General features: G+C 50.4%; 1 protein-coding gene across 2 annotated transcripts in view; it reads right to left on the bottom strand.

Moving 5' to 3' along the window:
- CTIF (cap binding complex dependent translation initiation factor) overlaps positions 1–20,529 on the bottom strand; it is a gene marked incomplete at both ends in the record, with an annotated part of 131,305 nt that overhangs the window by 51,158 nt on the left and 59,618 nt on the right. For both annotated transcript variants that reach the window (XM_084278201.1, XM_084278202.1), the window contains one exon: positions 20,353–20,429. In XM_084278201.1, the coding sequence (XP_084134327.1) occupies positions 20,353–20,429 (77 nt within the window). The remainder of the gene's footprint in view (positions 1–20,352; positions 20,430–20,529) is intronic.

The following is a 20,529-nucleotide window of genomic DNA, read 5'->3' as shown; positions in this document are numbered from 1 at the left end:
GGGTGTAGGATTGACAGGATGCCCCGGTCTTCATGGGAAGAACGTATCTTCTGCAATAGCATGCTGACTGATTTGGCCTTTCCAAACACAGAAACAGACCACATGTCTCCCTGCATTTTCCTGCAGGACAACTTCACACCATCAGTGTCCACAATTTCTCACATCACAGTAATGGATACGCTACTCACACGACCACCAGATAGATGATTGCCCAGTCTGCAGGCTGTGCCACAGAAGCAGAGACAGCACTGTTGGGCTGGAAGGACACAACACCAAGTCCATCAGAGTAGACACAGCAAAGCACCGAAGAACAAACTTCTCTACTGCTGAAGTCCAACGAAAGTCCTCACATGCTGCAATGCTTGGCCTCACAGGCTGCCTGAGTCAGCTATTTCCTTCTAAGCTTCATGGAAATGAAGCTTCAGAAGGAATTTAAGTAGCTGTTTTGCAACACCAGCTTGGGAAAGACATCCCAAATACAGATGGCATGTGAGATAGCTCCAAAACAGATCTTTAAATGCTTTGCTGTATCTCCCACAAATCATCAGGGATGTCCAGATGGAGGCCCTTGCTGCACAGACAGGGCAACCAGCTAGGAAGACACCCCCCCCGGACATCAAGGCTGACTGCCCAGACTGGTGTAGAAATCGCTGCAGCGACTTCGTGTTGAAATTGCTTGGAAACGGTTCTCCTCACAAACTGCATTGCTTGGAATTGTGTTTTTTTTGGATTCTTAGCATACTGTAAACACGATTGCAAAAAAAAAATCAATAAAAAAAAAAAAAGCATGAAGACCATAGGAAAATACAGTCATAAGGAACCGAGTCCAGTTGAGCGGAGAGAGCCTGAACCTGAAAGACACAGCCACAGGACACGATGTATCCCAAACATCCGCTGAGCACAAAGACACCGAGATCCTGGACTGCTGGTAAGAATGTGAGTTGAGTGAGTATAGATTCATCTTTCACTGCTCTGCAACAAAAGAGCTCGGATCGCAGACTCCAGGCTGCCTCCTTTAAAAATACACCGAAGCCGATCGGTTACCCCGAGACCTGGTAATCCCCCAGGAGATATACACTTCAAACCCGTGCCAAGATGCACAGACACAGCCCACCACCACCCCTCCGAGGTCCTGTCCCTCAAGACACATCCTAAATAGTACATAGGAGCCCCCCCACCTGCTGCCTTTTTATTCAGCTGTCTTCCTTTAAGACCTCTGCGACTCTTTGACCTGCACGCAAGGAGACATCCTCAGGGTTTTGGGTGGGCTTTTTTTTTCCATATCCTATTTATACCAGTGCTTTCTAGTGAAGAAATAAATGTCTTTCATATAGAAGCTAAGGCAAGATTTGACAGGAACTCCTAACAGCTGCACGGACACATGAGCTGACCCAAAGCGATCACTTCCGACACCAGGCTCTGGTACAACACCAGCCCTGAGAGCAGAGATGCTTTGGACTTCTGCATGCCAGGAGCCTTTTACCAAGCAGATGAAATAAACCTCTTTAAAAATGACCCAGCACAGAGGTTTGGGAGCTAAGACCAACCTGCACGTTGGCTTAACGGCTCCTGAAGTGTTTACCTAAGTTTGTCCAACTCCTGACCCCATTCCCGCTTCCCCTCTCAGGAGACCCCCCCTCCCAGTGCTCACAGGGATGTGCTGAGCTCTGCCAGGGACTGAGCCCCTCCAAAAATTCTCTTTCTCTCTTGGATGAGTCTCCACTCATCATGTTCAGACGAGAAGATGCACAGGGGAGAGGCACAGAGCTGGGTCACCTTCTGCAGCTCCACTTAGCTGCCGCTTAGGGACCAGGACACACACACCCCCTGGCTTTAATCGGGAAATCAGGATGATCCATAGCATCTGCACAATGCTGGGAATGGATGGAGCAAGGTTAGTTTAAATAAAACAAAGCAGCCTGTTGTCCACTCATGCCCTGGGGACTGTCACGCTAAATAAAGACATTATCAGGGAAAGAGCAGATACTCAGCGCCTTCATGCCTGTTAATGACCCCGGCACCTTCCAAATCAATCTAGGGACTCTCTTTCCCACAGATGGTCCCTTGGAGACAGACTGCTGTGTCTTCAACAGGAATAAATGGAAACAAAACAGTTAACAAATACCCAAAAATAGAGCACAGTTAACTTTCTTTTTTTTAATTTTAAATGGAGATGAAAAATCCCTGGGTGATTTACGTGCCAGCAGAGATATTAGCTGCATATAATAGATGCAATATTTTTAATACTAATATTTTGGGCTGAGACAAGAGTGGGAATGGAAAGTATTTCCAGTGCCTTGACTTCTTTATTTTGCAAACATCAGTTGCTAACTGGGGTCAGACAGAAATATTGTTTCTGCAACAAGAGCCCAAACAACTCGAGCTGGCAACTCCTTCACGCACTAACCATGCCAGGAGGCCCTGCAGAGCCTCAGCACATCGCTCCCTCCCAGATCTCCGTGGCCAACGTCCCCAGCTTGGGCTCGCAGGGAAGAAGGAGCGGGTAGTAAATGTCTCTCCTGCAGAGAAGGCTGGCTGCTTGCCGGGGCCAGAAACCCAAGTCACCACCCAAACCAGGCAGCCACACCGCTGAAGCACTGCTGGGCTGCTTCAAATAGGCTGGGTCTCGTGGGAAGACCTTGTGTGACGCAGGGGATGCCATAAAGCCTTTTTTTTTAATTGTTTTTTTATTGACCCATCAAAAGAATCAGCTTCTGCTCACCCCTCCCTCTCAGTTCAGATAACTTGGGAGAGCAACCGGGCAGCGGGGAGCCCTCGGTGCTCATTCCAAGCCACGGCCAGCAGTGCGCATTTACATTCAAGGGCCGAAAACAAGAGAAAGGAACGAGCTGTTTCACTTTATGTTCACTCCAGTGAGTGGCTGCTGACCACACTTCCATGAACTCATGCTGGAAAACACTGTGTAGATGGATAAACCCATTTTCAGTGTCGAGGAGCCACGCCGGAAACACTCCGCCAAGAAAGAAAGCCATTTCAACAACAGATCGGTTTCCTAGTGCAGAGGAACTTGTCGCTATATTTCCTTCCCTCAATTCTGGCTTGGCTGAAATAGCATCACGTAGACTGCTGTGTTTTGCACTCCATGACACTGAAAGAGTAGCCTTGAAGGACACTCTCATGGGTATTTGGGGTTCACATACACGAGAACCTGTCAGGGGCAGGTTCACCGCAAGGTCTGCGTTAGGGAGAGGTACAAACACAGGCCCTTCCCTCCTCTCTGCCTCGGTTTCCCAGCAGGGAAAGGTGGAATGCTGAGAGCAGTCCTCTGCCAAAACGTACTTTGAGGTTGATGGACCCTCAAAACACCACAGTGAAGTTTCATCTCTACCTGTATTCCCTGGGGACAGCTCTTGCACTGCTCCCTGATGACTGTTCCTACAGCTGACTGACCCAGGAGCACCCTATGCTTGCCCACACGATGAGGGCCTTCCTGCCAGGTAGGTTAAAAATAAATAAACTACATCATTAGCTACCAAAACAACACTAATAATGGCCAGATGATCGGAGTGACAGGTGACCTCAGTGCAGGGAATGCCAGACTGTTTTGTTGATGGTCCAGACCCCATTTTAAATGCTGAGGAGGTGTTTCTTCACATGATACATGCAGTTAAACCGCGCAGGTATGCTATAGGAGATGTGAGGACTGTGAGATTACACGGGTTCAAAAGGCACATCCCCAAAGTCACAACAGGAAAACCCGCCAGGAGCTCCTGGACGCAAATGTGGGCAAACATGGCCCTGCAGATCCTCAAAGGGTGAATTCCTGGAGAATCTCAGAATCATTTAGCTGGCAGAAGAGCCTTAAAGTTACTGAGCCCAACCGTTACGAAGAGGAGAGCGTGGCTGGGAAGCAGCATTACATGCCTACCTGCTGTGCTCACCCTCCTCCTGGCGTCCACTCCAGTCACCAAGCCAGGAGGTCTGGCCAGACCCATCACATCTTCTCTTACTGACCCCACGCCCAGCTCCAGCGCACCACTAGCTCATCGGATCGCAATGAAACCCCGCTGGTGCTGGGCGGTGGGGCAATAGGGGAGTAAGGGCTACAGGGGGGGTAAGGGCAATGGGGGGGTAAGGCAAATTATCTCCCAGCTGGGTGGAGGGGATGCGGTGTAAGGCACTCAGCGCTCACAGCCAGCGGCTCGCGCCGGCAATTACCGCCGCCCAGCTCACGTGCCGTAATTCATTAAGCTGCAGTAACACAATCACCCAGCTGAGCCCTTTTAGGAACAAGCTGCCGAGACAATATTGTCCTCTGGGGACCTGCAGTTTGGAGAATTAATTTAGTGTAATAAATCCTGGACAATCAAACTGAAAGAAACGATGATCTGTCTCTAAATTGCCTGTAACCAACCCTTCGGCTGATGACCTGCCCGTCAGCAAGCACCGGCCCTGCTCAAGCAGGAGGGGCAAACGCTGGCCTCGGACTTTCCCACGTATGAACACTCAATCCTTGAGGAACCTCACCACCAAGGATCGCCACTCCAACAAGGAGGTCTTTGCCTTCCTCTCTGGGATGCTCAGCTTCAGCCAGCACAGCTTTCTTAGTCATGCAGATTAGTTTCAGGCAGCCCTGCTGGGAGGAGCAGGGAGTTGGGCTTGATGATCCTTATGGGATCCTTCCAACTGAAGATACTCCATGATTCCTTTCTGAGACGCACTTTAGCCTGGTTGCTCCTGGAAACACGGCCTGTCTTTCACCTTCAAAGCTTCTAAAGCTCCAAGCAGGACAGCAGCTGTCACTTTAACAGCATCTCTGCTTGGGTGCCTTCAGCTGCCTAGAAGCATTTTTCAAATTGTTCTGCCCTAAACACCACGATTTAGCTAGGTGCTACTCACCACTGCAGGTGAGTACACTGCCAGAGACTTACTTTTGCCCTTAAAAAGGAAAAAAAAAACCCAAATGGGAGGTGCTGAGTTTGCTTAGGAGAATAGCTCCCCAGGAGTGTCAGCTCCTCACAGCCACCCTTGTGCTGCCTCAACTCCCCAGCACCCTGCTCAGTGTGGAGAGCTGTGGCACGCGAGTGGATTTGGGCTCTGTCCCCACAGAGAATCTCCACAGCGGATCCGGTAAACCCCATCAGCTCCTGGGAGGGCACGGAGGACACAGGAGCACAAGGAGGAGGATGAAAACCTGACTTCCAGAGGCCGCTTCAGGGATTCAGCCCCCCGCGCCACTAAACCTAATTAATTTGACTTGGAAATCCTACTGAGAAGGGAAAAGGGTGTTTTCAACCTTCTCAGCTCCTTCCCTTCCTCTCTCTTTTCTGCTGCTTCAACGCCATTTGCCCAGTTCACTGAAAGCACTGCAAATCACTTAGCTCAGTGCTGGTTTTCAGCAAGTACCCGGTCCATCCAAAACATCTCAGTTTTGTTCCAGCGAGGAACAGCGCTTTGGCACCGAAATAATGTCTCAATATTGTTGCTTTCTTTAATAAACATCCTCTCCTCTCACTGCAAAGCTCGCAGTAAATGACCCTGCAAGAACAAAAGACATTTCTGTATTGTTTTAAGTCCTCTTCCTCTCCGAAAAACCTCAATTAAAACAGTGAAAAAGCAAACGTGTCGCTACTATACTCTGTAATTATGAACTCATTTCTATTCACTCGCCCAGCGGGGGAGGCTTGTCCCGGTGACCCCTGAGAATGGGTTTCTAAGGCCTCTCCAAAATTTCACAGCATTAAAAGCGACGCGTTCATGTCAGCCGTAAAACACGTTCACCTTCGCCTTCACCCAAAATAACTGGCCACCCTAAAACCCAGGGTGAGGGCCACTCCTGCGACTATTTCTATTTGTGAAAGGAGAGCTAGCGCTGCCCATGAATAGATCGGCATGGGAGAGGCTCTGGAAATAGTGCAGCCCTTCAAGACAGCGTGAAAACTGAATGAATATGGGCTGTCAGCTCATGGTGAGGCCCTTTCAAATGAATCCTCGTGCACGCCACGCTCCTGAGCGATGATCAGGCTCACCTGATCACAGAAACACAGAATCAGAGACTGGTCTGGGTTGGAAGGGACCCCAAGGGTCACAGAGCTCCAACCCCCCTGCCACAGGCAGGGACACCAACCTCCAGGCCTGGAGCTACACAAGGTTGCCCAGGGACCCAGCCAACCTGGCCTTGGACACCCCCAGGGATGGGGCATCCACCCCCTCTCTGGGCAGCCCCTTCCAGCCCCTCACCACTCTCTCTGTAAAAAACTTCCCCCTAATATCTAATGTAAACCTTCCTTCCTTTAGCTTTAATCCATTTCCCCTTGTCCTGCCATTGTCTACCCTTTCAAAAAGTTGAATCCCCTCCTGTTAATATGCTCCTTATCAATCCCTCCAGCCTAAGAACTACCTGGTCCAAAAAAGGATGTGCACCAGCCCCATCACAACCTCTTCACTTGCCCATGTGATGCTCGGGGGAGCGAGTGTGGGGTCCCACTGTGACAAGTTGGTTGTGTGTATGTGTGGTATCTTTAAATATAAATAGATGGGGTTTGAAGCTATGAAAGGACAAAGATAATTAAGTGCTGAAAGAAAGGAGGCCTTTCTTTCAGGAGAAAGAACGCTAGGTGCTACTAGTGCTAGGAGGCCTTTCTTTCAGCTGTACCTACTTCAGAGAAACTATTAAGGGGGTTCTTAGGAACATGTTGGCTATGGATTCCTATTTTCAGGCTAATTGCCACTGCATGCTGCTAGAGAAGGGATTTTAGAAGGGATTTTAGAGAAATGCTTTTGGGAGCGAAATCCGGCCTTACAGCGGGTGCTGTAGAAGAGATGTACCATCTGTTGTGCCAATAACCCAAAAATGGGCAGGAAGGTTGTGGGAGGACTTGTGAAACAAGAGGTAAGTCCTGGGGAATCCAGACTTCTGAGAATCACCTAAATGCAACCAGCATAAATATTTATTGGTGTTAGCAGACACCTTCTCTGCTTGGCCAGAAGTTTTCCCTTCTCACACCAACAAAGCTAGGGAAGTAATTAAAATCTTGTTAGAAGAAATTATGCCTAGATTTGGTGTTCCAGGGGGAATCTTCTCTGATCATGGACCTCATTTTACTGCAGATGTAGCACAAGAATTCCAAGTTCTTGCAGATGAAGTGGGAACTGCACCCCTCTGGAGGCCTCAGTCTCGCGGGGAAGTAGGAAGAGTGAACCCAGCTCTCAAAAGACAAGTTTCTAAACTCTGTCAGGAAGCACAGCTTAGGTGAACAGAAGCCATGTGAATTCAAATAACCCCTAGAATGAAGGAAGGAGAAAGGCTCTTTGAATTTATGTACCAAGAAAGTGGTTTTGCTGGGGGGGGCTTGTGACCCTGTGTGGGGCCAGGCTGGAGCAGTCTGGGCCTGAGGGGCTGCACCCCATGGAAGGACCCACACTGGGGCAGCTGGGGTAGAACTGGAGCCCTGTGGGAAAGGATTCATGTTGGAGAAGTTGGTGGAGGACTGTCTGCTGTGGGTGGGACCCCACAGTGCAGCAGGGGAAGGGGGAGGAATGACCCCCCCATCCCAGGTAAGAAGGAAAAAAGCTCGTGAAGAACTGACCTCACCCCATTGCCCCAGTCCCTGCCCCTCCCTGTGCCACAGTGGGGGGAAGAAGGGAGCAAAATCCTGACTGAAGTGATGCCTGGGAAGAAGGGAGGGGTGGGGGAAGGTGCTTTAAGATCTGGTCCCATTTCTCATCACCTGACTCTGGTGTCACTGGGGGTGCAGGGCAGGGCCATCAGAGAGTTTTCTGTCCTTTATTCCATGCTGAGCCTGTTGTGCCTGTGACACTGACTGTGGAATGATCTCTCCCTGGCCTTATCTTCACTCCTGAGCCTCTCAATACCTATGTTCTCCCCTGTCCAGCTGAGAAGGGCAGTGACAGAGCAGCTCTGGTGGGCGTCTGGCCTCCAGCCAGGGCCGAAACACTGCAACAACCTACAAACCTTCTAAACATCAAGGGAGACCAAATGCCTACAAGTGATCAGGCTGCAATTGAAGAATATTTGATGTCTCTTTCACAGGCATTACCTTTGTGACACAGGTACCCAAATCTAAAGTTTTCTCTTCCCTTGGACTCACCAGCTCACCTGTTCCAACCAGGTGACACTGTTTACATATGGACCTGGAAGGATGAACCACTGAAAGAGAAGTGTAAAGGACCCTGTCCTGTGCTACTGGAGACTTACACTGTGGTCAAAGTAGAGGGAATTAATTCCTGGGCTCCTTAGAGATGGGTAAAAAGGGCATTGAGGCCTGGTAGGGATGAATGGACCTCTGCACCCACTGGAGAGGTTAAACCTCCATGAACTGTACTGAGACAGAGGACTTGCCTAAGTAGAGATTAAGTGCCCACAAAGCCAATTGTTTTTATATTTAGGATTAATAATTCAGTTAGCTATTGGTTTGCTGTTCATGTGTAGAAGGAAACCTTTCCTCCACAACGAAACTCTTCCTCCTCCTCAGAAAGCATAATTAATTTAACTCTGCTAAAACTGTAAGTATTGCAACAGTATGTCCAATATTGGCTGCCTGTGAAGGACAGCTGCAGTCAGAATGAAAAGAAAGAGGGAGACATATGAGACCCATGAGAAGAGATCTCACAGTCTTGAAGTGGGGGAAATGATATCCACAAAGCAGAGTTCTGTGCTTGCCAGGGACAGTGACGTGTTTGGGTTGGAGCTCAGATGCTGTTTAGTTTGGGATTAAACGTACTACCTGGCTTTGCTAAAGGACTACACCTTTGAGGAAGAGCAGAAGGACTGATAAAGAGCCTGCTTTGGTAGAGGGTATCCTTGGAGAAGAGCTGGGAGACTCATAAAGAAGAAACCCAGGTGGTGCAAGAGCTAGGGGATGGCCAGAGGGGCCTGAAGGCAACAAAACCGGTCAGGAGCTGAGGAAAGGAAAGGTGTCAGGGGGAGCTCATGACCGACCACCCACCCAATTAAAGGGCTGTGCAAATGACCCACCCACCTTTAAGTGCTGATTTAAAGGTGCTCGACCCACAGCAGCCAATGCAATTAGTGATTACTAATCAATCAGTGCTGGCTGAGGTGGGTCTTTCTAACCCTGCAGGGAGGTGAAGGTGTTGTGGGTGCTGTGTGTGGTGGGCTGGCTCTGCGGGGTGGCCACCGAGCACCCTGCACAGAGCTGGAGTGAACCAAACACCCCCTGCACTGTGTGCATTGTACTGCACACAGGGAAACCATCCTGCTTCACAGAGAGCAGAAGATAAGGAGAGTAAGAGACACACCAGAGGAGAAGGTGATGCCTGAGAACTCACAATCAGATAACAAAGAATGCAGAACAGCCGATTTTCATGTAAAATGAAAACTATCGTTCTTTAAACACGAACTGGACAACAGCTTTAATGTTCACACACAGGACCACAAACCACACTGCTTTGGGGACCACTCCTGACCCTTTCATGATTTCATGTGCCCATGACACACCTAGGCATATGTATTTCTTTTCTCTCAATACTTAGGACCAAACTGAAGTGGGCACATACACATTCACAACATAGCTTAGGCAGAGCTGAAGACCCTACAGCTCTTGTCCACCAACTTCCAAAATCCCACCAGGCCTTGAATATTTGGGTCAGCTCATGCTTTGTTTGAAATCCAAGTGCCAAAAGCATCACTGCCATTCACATCCTGAGATGCCACCATCTCCTCAGATCCCATAGTTCAACCAGCTCCTGCCTTTGGCCATACCAAGTCCATAAACTGAACATCCACCCACCCTTCTAGAAGGAGATGCAGATTAAACTGAAAATGAATTAGCAGTTGTAGGAGTTGGCAGTACCCTGAAGGGGCTCAGCTGAACCCTTCCGCCCTTGATGACAACAGTTTGCTCTATCAACACCTGCTATTGAAAACTAAGGGCAAGAACACCAGCTACACACTGTACCCAGGCTGCTGAAGCACCCGTGACTGGGTGTCAACTCCTGATCGTTAAGAGTGTCAAGCCAGCTTGGCTGGTAGACCTGGATAGGTTCTACCTACCCAGCTGATGGGTAAAGGGCTTGCTCTGGCCAGGGAAGCCAGGCAGCCTCAAGAAGAGGTTGAGCTAAACGTGGGTGAGGGATCTCATGTGACATGGGCACCTTCTAGGCACAGATAGAAGCCCGTTTTCTTCAGACACCAGAAATATGGCAAGCATGGCCTGAAGTGCAGCCTGCTGCCCCCAAAATTTATCAAGAAGAAGCGCCAAGGTGGCATTCTCTGCAAGTGTGGAAATACCTTGCTGGAAACCCTTCCTTTCCTTGGCTGTGAAGTCTTGATTTTCCCCTCCAAGAGATGGGAGAGAACGGGATGCCCCGTCTCAAGTCTTTGTTCTTGCTGAAGAGAGCCCAGAAACAAATCCCTGTCCCAGTGCTTCCTCCAGCATGAGGTGTTTTGGCTCAACTCCTCCCACAGCTCTTTGTTTTTCAGACTTCCTTGGTTCTGGTCAACATGGGAAGGCAAAATAAAGCAAGGAAACCTGTTCTCATAAGATGGCCAGACTAGTTTTTCTTATGTGGGGGCCAGAAGATCTCAGTGAGAAGTTCTTTAGGGCTCTCCAAGTACCTGTGATTGCCAGCTTTGGGAATCCCCCAATCTTTTTATCCAGGCAGAAGAGGAATCCTTCCTCCTCATCATGCAGCACCAGATTTTGGTAGGGTTGGTAACAAAATTCACTCTTGTGGCAGGACTTTTAATGGAGTGCCATGGTGGAGACCCTCAGACCCCAGCTTAGTGTACAGCACAACTCCTCCCTAAACAGCTTCCAGCAGCATGATGGATACTGTAATGCATGGACAACATAGGCCCAGGGAAGGGGTTACACAACGTTATGCAGAGGGTGGGTTCAAATCCCCTAATTTTAGGTGTCTGCGATGCCAGAGGCCAAATGGGAGGTTAAGGATCTAAACCCCATGGCAGCCCAACCAGTCACAGGTGATGGAGGTGGGGGTGGGAGTCACTTGGCCAAACACCAGCTTTGTGCTGAGGGGACCAATCCTCCAAACTTGCCTGACTGCAACCCCTCTGGGCATGGTGGGAACCTTGGCACCCAGCTGGTCAGCACAGACACATGCAGTGGTAGTTAGATGGTGGTGTCACTGGAGATGCTTCACAGCATCTTGTCTGGCTCCCACCTCATTCTGGTGCAGGTTTCACAACATCCAGCCTCTGCTAAGCTCCTTGTGTGGAGCTGACAACATGCTGGGGCACCTGAAATAGCACCTGTGATCATGGAGGTGAATCCCACCAGTCTTTACTAGCTTAAGCAAGGTCTCCCATGTCCTTCCAGGGCCTTGGACACAAGAGCTTTCCTAACCTCCTCCCTTGTTGTACAGCCACCATAAGACCCTGCTCTGCACTCCCTAACGTTCACAAGGACAGAGAGTAGTAGAAAAGGAGTGGAGAGTTGTCAGTGTCAACAACTGACTGTCCTCCAGCCCAGCCCCTGATGTCACACAGGAGAAAGATACTTAATAAAACACCCAATTTTGATGGGATCAAGCGTCCCTCCACCACAGGCATATGCTGGAGTCCTCCTGGATTCTTTTGCTGGAGCAATTATTTTGCTTTCTGTGAAGCCACATCATAAAACCCTGAGCTTATCCAGCAGGCCATTACATCTCTATTGAGACTTCATAACCATGGAGTGTTTTGCTAGTGGTACACAAAGTCTCTCAATCAGCTGCAGGGATGGAGAAAAACAACCTGCAAAAGCGTCCCGATGCCATAAAGTCTACTGGCAGCTTGGCAGTTCAGGTTAAATTTAGTCTGCAGGACAGGGGTCACTTTGGTTGCCAAGATCATAAAAAAAAAAAAAAAAGGAATAAAAAGTCTTGTGTTGTAGAGTTTTTATGTAATGACAAAGCTGCTCTCAATAGAGAGGTGGCAACCCTGCAGCTGGGAAATGCAGCCGGCTCTCTCCTGCCACTGCCTCCTGGCATTAAAATAAAGGAACAATGAGAGGAAAGGATTAAATTTGCTTAGATGAGTATCTTTTAACCCTTCTGCAACATGCCTTCAGCTAGGCACACAAGGACGATGGAGCAGATAGGGATAACAGTAATGGATGCATCAAAAGCAATGTGGCCAGCAGGTCACAGGAGGGGATCCTCCCCCTCTGCTCTGCCCTGCTCAGGCCCCACCTGGAGTGTTGTGGCCAGTTCTGGGCTCCCTGGGATCAAACAGACAGGGATCTCCTGGAGAGAGTCCAGAGGGGGGACACAAAGGTACTTAAAGGCCTGGAGCATCTCCCCTATGAGGAAAGGCTGAGTGAGCTGGGGCTGTTCAGCCTGTAGAAAAAAAGCCTGAGAGGGGATCTCTGATCAATGGGTATCAATAGCTGAAGGGTGGGACACAGAGGGACATGGGCAGCCTCTTCTCAGTGGCTGTGGGGACAGGGCAAGGGGCGGGCGATGGGCTTAAGTTGGTGCACAGGGAGTTCCACACCAATCCGGGGAAGAACTTCTTCTCAGTGAGGGTGAGGGAGCCCTGGGACAGGCTGCCCAGGGGGTGTGGAGTCTCCTTCTCTGGAGATATTCCAGCCCCATCTGGACACTGACCTGTGTGCCCTGTCCTAGGGACCCTGCTTTGGCAGGGGGTTGGACCCGATGATCTCTGGAGGTCCCTTCCCACCCCTACAATTCTGTGATGCTGTGATTCTGAAGTCCTGAAGTCCCACTCACACATACCAGTGCCCTGTTCAACTCCCAAAGTTTTTATTTTTGTCTCTGCACTATCCTTGAGCCCACAGAGTGTCCCAACACTGACTGAAGTATGCTCTACCTGCCTTACATGAAATGCAGAAATCCTTTCAGCCGTTGCCAGTGTCGGGAAGGGAGCTGTTAGGTCCAGTGGTGTGCTCTGCCGGCAGGATCACAGCCACACCATCTGCCTTCAGGGCTGACTCACGGCTGGGCATATTTTCACCACCAGCCTCCCTGCACTAGGGCTTAGTGCCCATCACAACGGCAGAAACAAGAGCAGCTGGATGGGAAACCCCTACTCACCCCGCCACAGACTGAGATACGGGTGACAGGCAAAACAAACTCCCCGATGGATGCTAAATACCAACCCCTCCACCTTACTGCTACCCGTGCCTCGCATGGGCCGCTGGACTAATGGGAAGTCCCTCTGCCTGCAGCCCTGGGGATGGTGCTGGGGCAGGCCCTTAGATGAACCATTCCAGGAATGATGCTAGATATGAACTTGGTTGAACTTCACGTGGCTTCTGCAGATCTATCTGATCCCCGTAGGAAATGGGTTTGGGATGACTGCACAGCAATGGTGGTGGACCATTACAGCCCCATGCCTTGCTGTGTCCTGTTCCCTGGGCCCAGAGCGCGGTTCAAAGGCAGTGAGGGGTCTTGATGGAACCAAATCACCCCCATGCCTGAGCTCTAGGAGGTCCCTCTTGATGAGAAGCTGGAGTGCTGCCCAGCCGCTCCACCCGCGGCTGAGTCACCCGCAGCCAGATGCCCACAAGTCCACAGGAGATGGCTTTTTGATCACTCAGGGCCGCTCCTTCAGTGGGGAGCCTGATGCAGGCTTTGTTCTCAACAACCTCCTCCTGGGAGCAGGGTCCCAGCACCGTGACCCCTGGCAGAGCCTTCTTCTCGACGCCTGGAAGGAAGGGCAAGCAGGGTTGGGCGATGCCAGCACGTCTGGCCAGGCAGGCTCTCACTTCACCCCTCCTGACATCATCACTGCCCTACTCCATCACTGCCTTGCCCAAAGAGCAGCTGATGGGCAGACCAGGTCCCCACGACACCAGGTCTTCCTATGGACTTACCCAATAGCCTTGCTAGAGGGTATGGGAGCAACTACAAACACAGGGAGGGAGGATGGTGTGCTGCTGCAACCCCCTCCAGTTCCCTGCGCCTGTTACTCCCTCAGTGGCAATCAAGGCAGACCTTCCTCTGATTCTCAGTATTAAATGTCCAGGTTTTATCTGCTTGCCATGTTTCTCCAGCTGAAACAGCCCTTCTCCCTCTGAGTCGTCGTTTACCCCCCCTGGGTACCTCCAGAGCATCCGCATCCGCTCCCAGCCTCTGCCGGGCAAGGCTGAACCAGCCGACATGTGCGAAGCAGCATTTCCTTCTCTGGGCTTTCCAGTTTATTTTATCTCTTCACTTCCCTGGGTGACCCTGGATCCTCATATTAACAAACAGCAAAAAAAAAAAAAAAAGAAAGAAAAAAAAAGAAAAAAAAGGAAAAAAAAAGAAAAGGAAAAGAAAAGAAAAAAAAAAAGAAAGCAGAAAACTTTTGCTTTACCTCTCATCTCATCTCAAATCCCCCCTCACCTGATGGCTCCACCTCACTCCAGCATCATGTGGACCTGCAACTCCCACCCAACCCTGTCACCTCCTCCCTGAACGAGGAGACGGTGCCCTCAGAGGAGCAAGCCGGGCAAAAGCCGATCCCTGTGATGTTTTATGACAGGGGTAAAGTGGTAGAGTGCCCTTTAATGGTGTTTTGAAAGGAAATTGTACAGGAACAATGTCCCGAGCAGCGTGGCTATTGAAAACCCTTCACAAAAGGAGCTTGCCACAAGAGGAAAAGCAGCTTAATCAGTTGAACTAATCACTGTAGGTGGTTGAGTGTCCCCGAGGGTCTGTAAAATCAAATATAATGGGAAAAGAAATATATCACAGCTTGCCTATGCTTCTCTGCGGAGCCGCCGGCGGATCTGGGACGTTCCCTGCTTGGCCCCCAGCCCGCTGTGACTGTCCTCTGGGCCATGCCTACGGAGGACAGCGCTCGCCTCCGTGCAGGACCCTGGCTGGGGCCACCATGGACCAGCTGGGATGAGCCCCGGGATGTCCCCCAGAAACACGGTGGCCCACTGGGATGAGATGGGATCTGAGCAAGGAGGCAGGACGGGGGGAGTGTGGGGTGCCTGCCCCTGTGCTCTCACACCAGCTAACCGGGTATTCGGCGTGGGTGTGAGCAGGAGGGGTCAGTGGCACTTACACAACCCTCCTCCTTCAGGAAGAGGAAACTGTCCCTGACAGCCACCCGGGGCTCTCCAGGGAAGGAGGATATTTCTGCCTCCCCCAGCTCTGAATCTAATTAAAAACAGAAAACAACACACACACACACACACAAAATCCAGACTGTTTTTTCCTGATCATTTAAGTGTAAAGCCAAGTTAACAGTAGGAAGCGAATTAGGACAACGCAAAGGAAAACTTGGGGACATTTCTGTAATCCTGTTGTCAAAAGCTGCAGGTATTTGGGTCATGCTGAAGGGGAGATGGGAAAGCTCCCACTCCTGCTCTCTCTGTATGAGCCAGGAGGACCTACACCACCTTCTGCTCCATCTCCTTACCTCCACGCAAGGGCTTTACAAAGGACAGATATCCCACATGCAGAAATGCCCCCCCTTAAACCTCCTCCCAACAGGAGGAGGGGGAGGTGACAGGAAACTCAGCCACAGCTCCAGGTGACAGTTCTTCACCTCAGGCCAGCCCTGGTCCCCAAGAGCCCTGGTTGGGACAAGCAGCGCAGTACCTTGTGGCTCTGGTCATCCCAAAGCCTGGAGACTCACCAGCTGCATGTGGAGGAAGCACAAGGGATCCACACATTTTCTATGGAAAAGAGGATCTCAGACACATTTTGGAAAGAGAGGATTAACTCTAAGGCCTTTGCTCCATCCTCTCCAAGCCATGGCACCACACTTCCCTCCATAACCCTCTCCTGTCCCATGGACTGACCATGAGAACCCCAGGAGATACCAGGCAGTGTCTGCACACACGAGGATTTCCTTTTGATAAGGAATTCAGCCTGATCTGACCTTTGAATCTGAACAGATGTAACTGAGCCAATGTGATTACAGCAGCAAAAACTTTGAAAAGACTTCCCCAGCAGCCTTTTCCTGCCCCTCACCAAAACTGTCCCCTTCCTTAGCCAATGCAGAGCAATTTCTGTACTCTGCTAACCAGAAGACCACAAGGTAGGTACAAATCCACCTGTCCCAACCCGTATCAACTCCATATATTCCTTGCAAATCCTATCTAAGCAGGGTAACTTTTCTTACCAGTACTACAAGGTTGGCACAAGCCTCTCTGCATGCATCTCCAGGCCATGGGTTTTGGCCAGTTAAGACCCTCCAGCCCAAAACGCATCATCCCAGGATGCCATGGGAACTGCTGCCCTGTGCAGCACCCAGCTGACTTGGGATGCTTTGACAGATGCTTAAGAAAAGGCGTTTTTGGGGAGCTTTTCGAAAAACAACAGGTTAACCAAACTCAGAGCCCACCTGCTGAAGGAGACCACATCCCAGCACACATCCCAGCACAGCTTGTGTGAGGCAGTGGGTTGGGAAGAGCAGAAGGAGAGGACTTGATAAACAGGTCCCAGAGTATTTATTTTCTTTTGACTACTTGCATGAGATACAGGCAGGAGAGGTCCTCCCACTACCTAGGGAAAACCCCTCCTTCATTAGATTTAGTTACCTATTGGGGGGAAGGGGGGGTCAAAGCAAGTTGGTTGGTGATATCTAGGCAGGGTGGGTCTTCTGTGGATTAGTGCTTGGGACAATTAGTGCTTGTGGGTTGCTCACAAAGACATCTGTGAAAAAACTTGTCTCCGCTGCTCCCCTGCAGCGATCCCATCAAGCTGCGATGCCCTCCCTCACCCTCCTCAGAAGGCCTTACACCTCCTGTGTCCAAACCAACAGAGGAAACACCAGGTGTGGGATTTCTTCTGGGCGAGGTAGGGAGGGTGATACCTCTCCCTGGTCTCCTGCTCTTATTTGTAAACTCTTTGCATCGAGGACCTCACCACCTCCTACCGGCTTTTACAACACCTTGTGCAGCCAAACCCCCCCGGCAGATGTTGATTGTTGTTACTGAAAACGTGTCCAGCAGACCCACAGTGGTCCTTAACCAGGAAACTTGAAGCCCATTTAATGACACCTCTAATTAGCCCTTCATACCTGAGTTACACATCGAATGAAGCCCACACCCCGTGGGGAAACTACTCGCAGTATGTAACTACGCAGGGTACATGCAAGGAGAGAGAGCTGTGGTCGCACAGCTGCTTCTCCCCAGGGGAGTGAAAGGTGCACAGCAGAGACCTCGGGGTAGGTGAGCCGTGCTCCTCCGCAGCGCGGTGACAGCATTTCCCGAGGAAAGGTGACGGGAAGGAAGCTGGGACGGGTGCTATTTATAGCACAGCCGGACGGCGGGCGTCACTGCGCACCAGAAACAAAAGGTGCCTCGCTAGGCCAAGACGTGGCTCCTGCTGAATGTCGCCGTCAGGGAGGGGAGAGGAGCCAGCACACACTCAGGGAGGGAACCGGTATCATTTATAAGACCAGCTGGAAAAAAAAAATCCAGGCAGGTTTCTGGGTACTTCATCAGCTCTCCTATAAAGCTGTGCTGCTTCAAGTAGCTGCCAAACTGAAGGTCACCTGCAGCTGAGGCCCTGAAGCTGCGCGTGGTGCAGAGCTGGGCCCGGTGGCTGATTCCCCGACCCAAGATGGTGCCCACCATGGTGACCTGGGACATGTCACCCGCCTCAGCTGAGGCAGGCAGAGGCAGTGCACCAAGGGCAGGCGTTGCTCGTGGGGTCTGGGCGTGCTGCTTGGTGCCAAGTGCTCACTGGCCTTCAGGAGAAGGGGAAAAGCTGCTCCGTGAAAACCAGACCCATCGGCGGCAGGGCTTTGGGGACACCCCTGCTTCTAACCAGGAGCAGGACCAACCCCTTTTCTTCTTGCAAATCCACTGCATGTCAACCCTGCTCCCATCCTTGGCTGCTGAAATCCTCTCTAAGAAACCAGCTCTTCTTCCCTGGGCTCCAAAGCTACTTCCTAACCCCGTTCCCAACACACGCACCACCAAATGGCCCCCCTCAGCCTCTCCCAAGCCTCCCTGCCTCCCATGTCCCACCCCCAGTCTTGCAGTTTCGAGTCGCTCGGTATCCAGGTGAGATTTAAAACAGAAAACCCGTCACTCCCAGCTGTTCTGCTGGCCATGGAATCTCATCCTGAGGGATGCCAATACCCCTGTCTGGCTCCACGCAGCTCCGAAATCAAGCTTTTCTCCTCCAGAATGATGACTTAGTGACAGAACGGGACATTAAGATAATAGTGCTGCAATTAAGCATGAAAGTTTTGTAACCTGTTTGTGCTTTTTTTCCCTTATTCCCTTTTTCCCCCTATTTCTATCTTTTTCCCCCCTTTTCCCCTCCTATTTCTATCCTGGTTTTCTCATAATCATCCTGAGACCTCAATTACTGCTAGAAATCCAATTTAAGGATCAAGTGCTCTCTGTGGGCATCTCCAGTGGCACTAAAAGAACTAAAACTCCCCTCCTAGTCCTAGACAGACCCCAAAGGCAAGGGGACCTTGAAAACCCCTGGAATCAAACCATGTGGCATGGGGAGAGGGAGGGGGATGCTGAGGTCCCCAGACGAAGTCTAGGGAATAGAACCAAGCCTTTTCCACTTAAATTGTTATTTAAGGTATTATTGTTTCACTACAGCTCCCTCCATTTGGGCTTCCTAGCTTTTTGCAATTAAAATGAGCATGTTTTTCTGCCTAAGCTTTGCCACCACCACGGATGCCTGGGCAGGACTGTACACCCTCTGCTCTTTACATTTTATTTCATTTGCCACTGCTCAGGGCTGAAATGGTCCCGTACCTCCTCCCCCACCCCGTGATGCAATATCAACTGGGTTTTAAGGCTTCTGTCTCTCCTCCCCTGGGGTATTATCCCACTGATACTTGGTCAGGGCTGTATCTCACCCAGCCCCAGCCCAAGGCAGGGTTTTTTTTGCTATCTCTCTTTGCCATCTGCACGGGAGGCAAGGATGCCCCAGGGGGGCTGGATGCTTCTGTCTGCTGATGGTTTATCTGACAGGAACAGAAAGAGAGAGAAATATAAATGCACTTCTGGCATGATCCCTGGGACTGGCTGGTTTTTTTCAGATGGGAAGGAAAGAGCCAACAAAACACGTAGCTCTGTGGATCTGGGACATGACAGCCTCAGGCATGATCCCTTAGCTCCGCAGATCTTCTCCCCTTCAGCATCACACACCCTGTGGATGGTGGAGGAAGACCCTCTAGGTGAGTGGGGATGGAAGCAGGATGCTCCAACCTTCTCTGAGGTTTCTCAGGGAGGACATCCCAGCGCTGCGAGGAAGCCCACCCAGGTGTCTTTGGGTACACAAAGCTTTTCAGTTTAACCACAGTTCGGTGGTCACAGGGCTGTAACCCAGCCGAAAGAAGAAGCCTTTTTTAAATCATCCCCACCCCCCAATCACAAGGCAAAATTGTCTTTTAAATTGTATAGAGGAAAAGAGCGAGCCCCAAAGAGGAGAGAAAACAGAGCTTGCTGCTGATGAACCGCCCTGCCCACAGAAGAATGTTTCTTGGATGCCTGAGCAAACTCTTTACAGCTGTTTCTTGGTCACTCAGTGAAGTTGGGAAAACCCAAACCAAGCACAGAATTAACTAAATCATGGCTGTTCACAAGTTGAGAAGTGATGGGGGCACCTGAGGACACGCCCCAACAATTATTACAGGTGCCTGTGGGGCTTCCCCAGAAATGCCCCTGCGAGGCATCACAGCTCAAAGACAGATTTCAGATCACCTTAGGAGAAAATACTGGTCACTTTTTCCCCCCCACCCCCACTAAATAACATTAACCTTACAGACCCCTTGTTTTAGGAACATTTTATTGCCCTGGCTGTGTTGTCTCAGCCATGGCAGAACCTGCTGGCAAGAAATAAAGCTGTATGTACAACCAACTCCCTCACTCCCTGCTTAATTTCACGTTCAACCACAGTCACGATTCCCACCAAGCACTCTAGATGCCCTCGTGTAATTAAATATGCAATTTACACAATTAAATATCCAATCCACCCAATTAAATTAACTCAATAGATTGAAATCACCAATGCCACAGGAACCCGGCTGCCTATTTAGCACATGCAGATGAGTGTGGGGTGCTGGCTGCAAACCCCTCTCATCCACATCCACTTTCTTCAGTGGAAAAGAGAGGAGGAAAGTCGCAAGGACTCAAAACTTTTGCAGATTATACCTTGTTAGCTGCCTCTTTTAACACAAGAGGGTAGGATCTCGCTATGCTGGAACAAGTGTAAGGGGAAGAGGAGGTCCTTAAGGTGCTCCTAGAGCAATATGGGAAGTATCCCAGATTTAAATCACTGATATGGTCATGGACAGAGTCTGCATTTTGGGACATAAGTGCTCAAACAAGGGTTGATGCATTAACCCAACGCTGGCAATCGCTGAACAACAGTATTACCCAAAGATACTTCATGAGACAGCGGGGGAAGATGTGTGATAAAGAAGATCCAAACACAACCCCCAACCACTGAGGTGGTTGCACCTACCTCCGGTCGTTTCTCCTCCTTCTGAACAGTTTTTTGGTGTGTGCGATTTCAGCTTCATGAGGCAGCGGGTGGTAACCCTGTGAACCAGAGGGGAAAGCAGAGGTCAGCTCCAAGGTACAGGAGGCAGGGGTATGGAAGGGGGCCAGAGCGAGGGAGAGGCACACACTCAACAGGTCA

This window comes from Gallinula chloropus (genome assembly GCF_964237585.1).
Source record: "Gallinula chloropus genome assembly, chromosome: Z".
Classification (NCBI taxonomy): Eukaryota; Metazoa; Chordata; class Aves; order Gruiformes; family Rallidae; genus Gallinula; species Gallinula chloropus.
The sequence above is the reverse complement of the archived record's forward strand: the minus strand, read 5'-3'. Positions and strand labels throughout refer to the sequence as shown.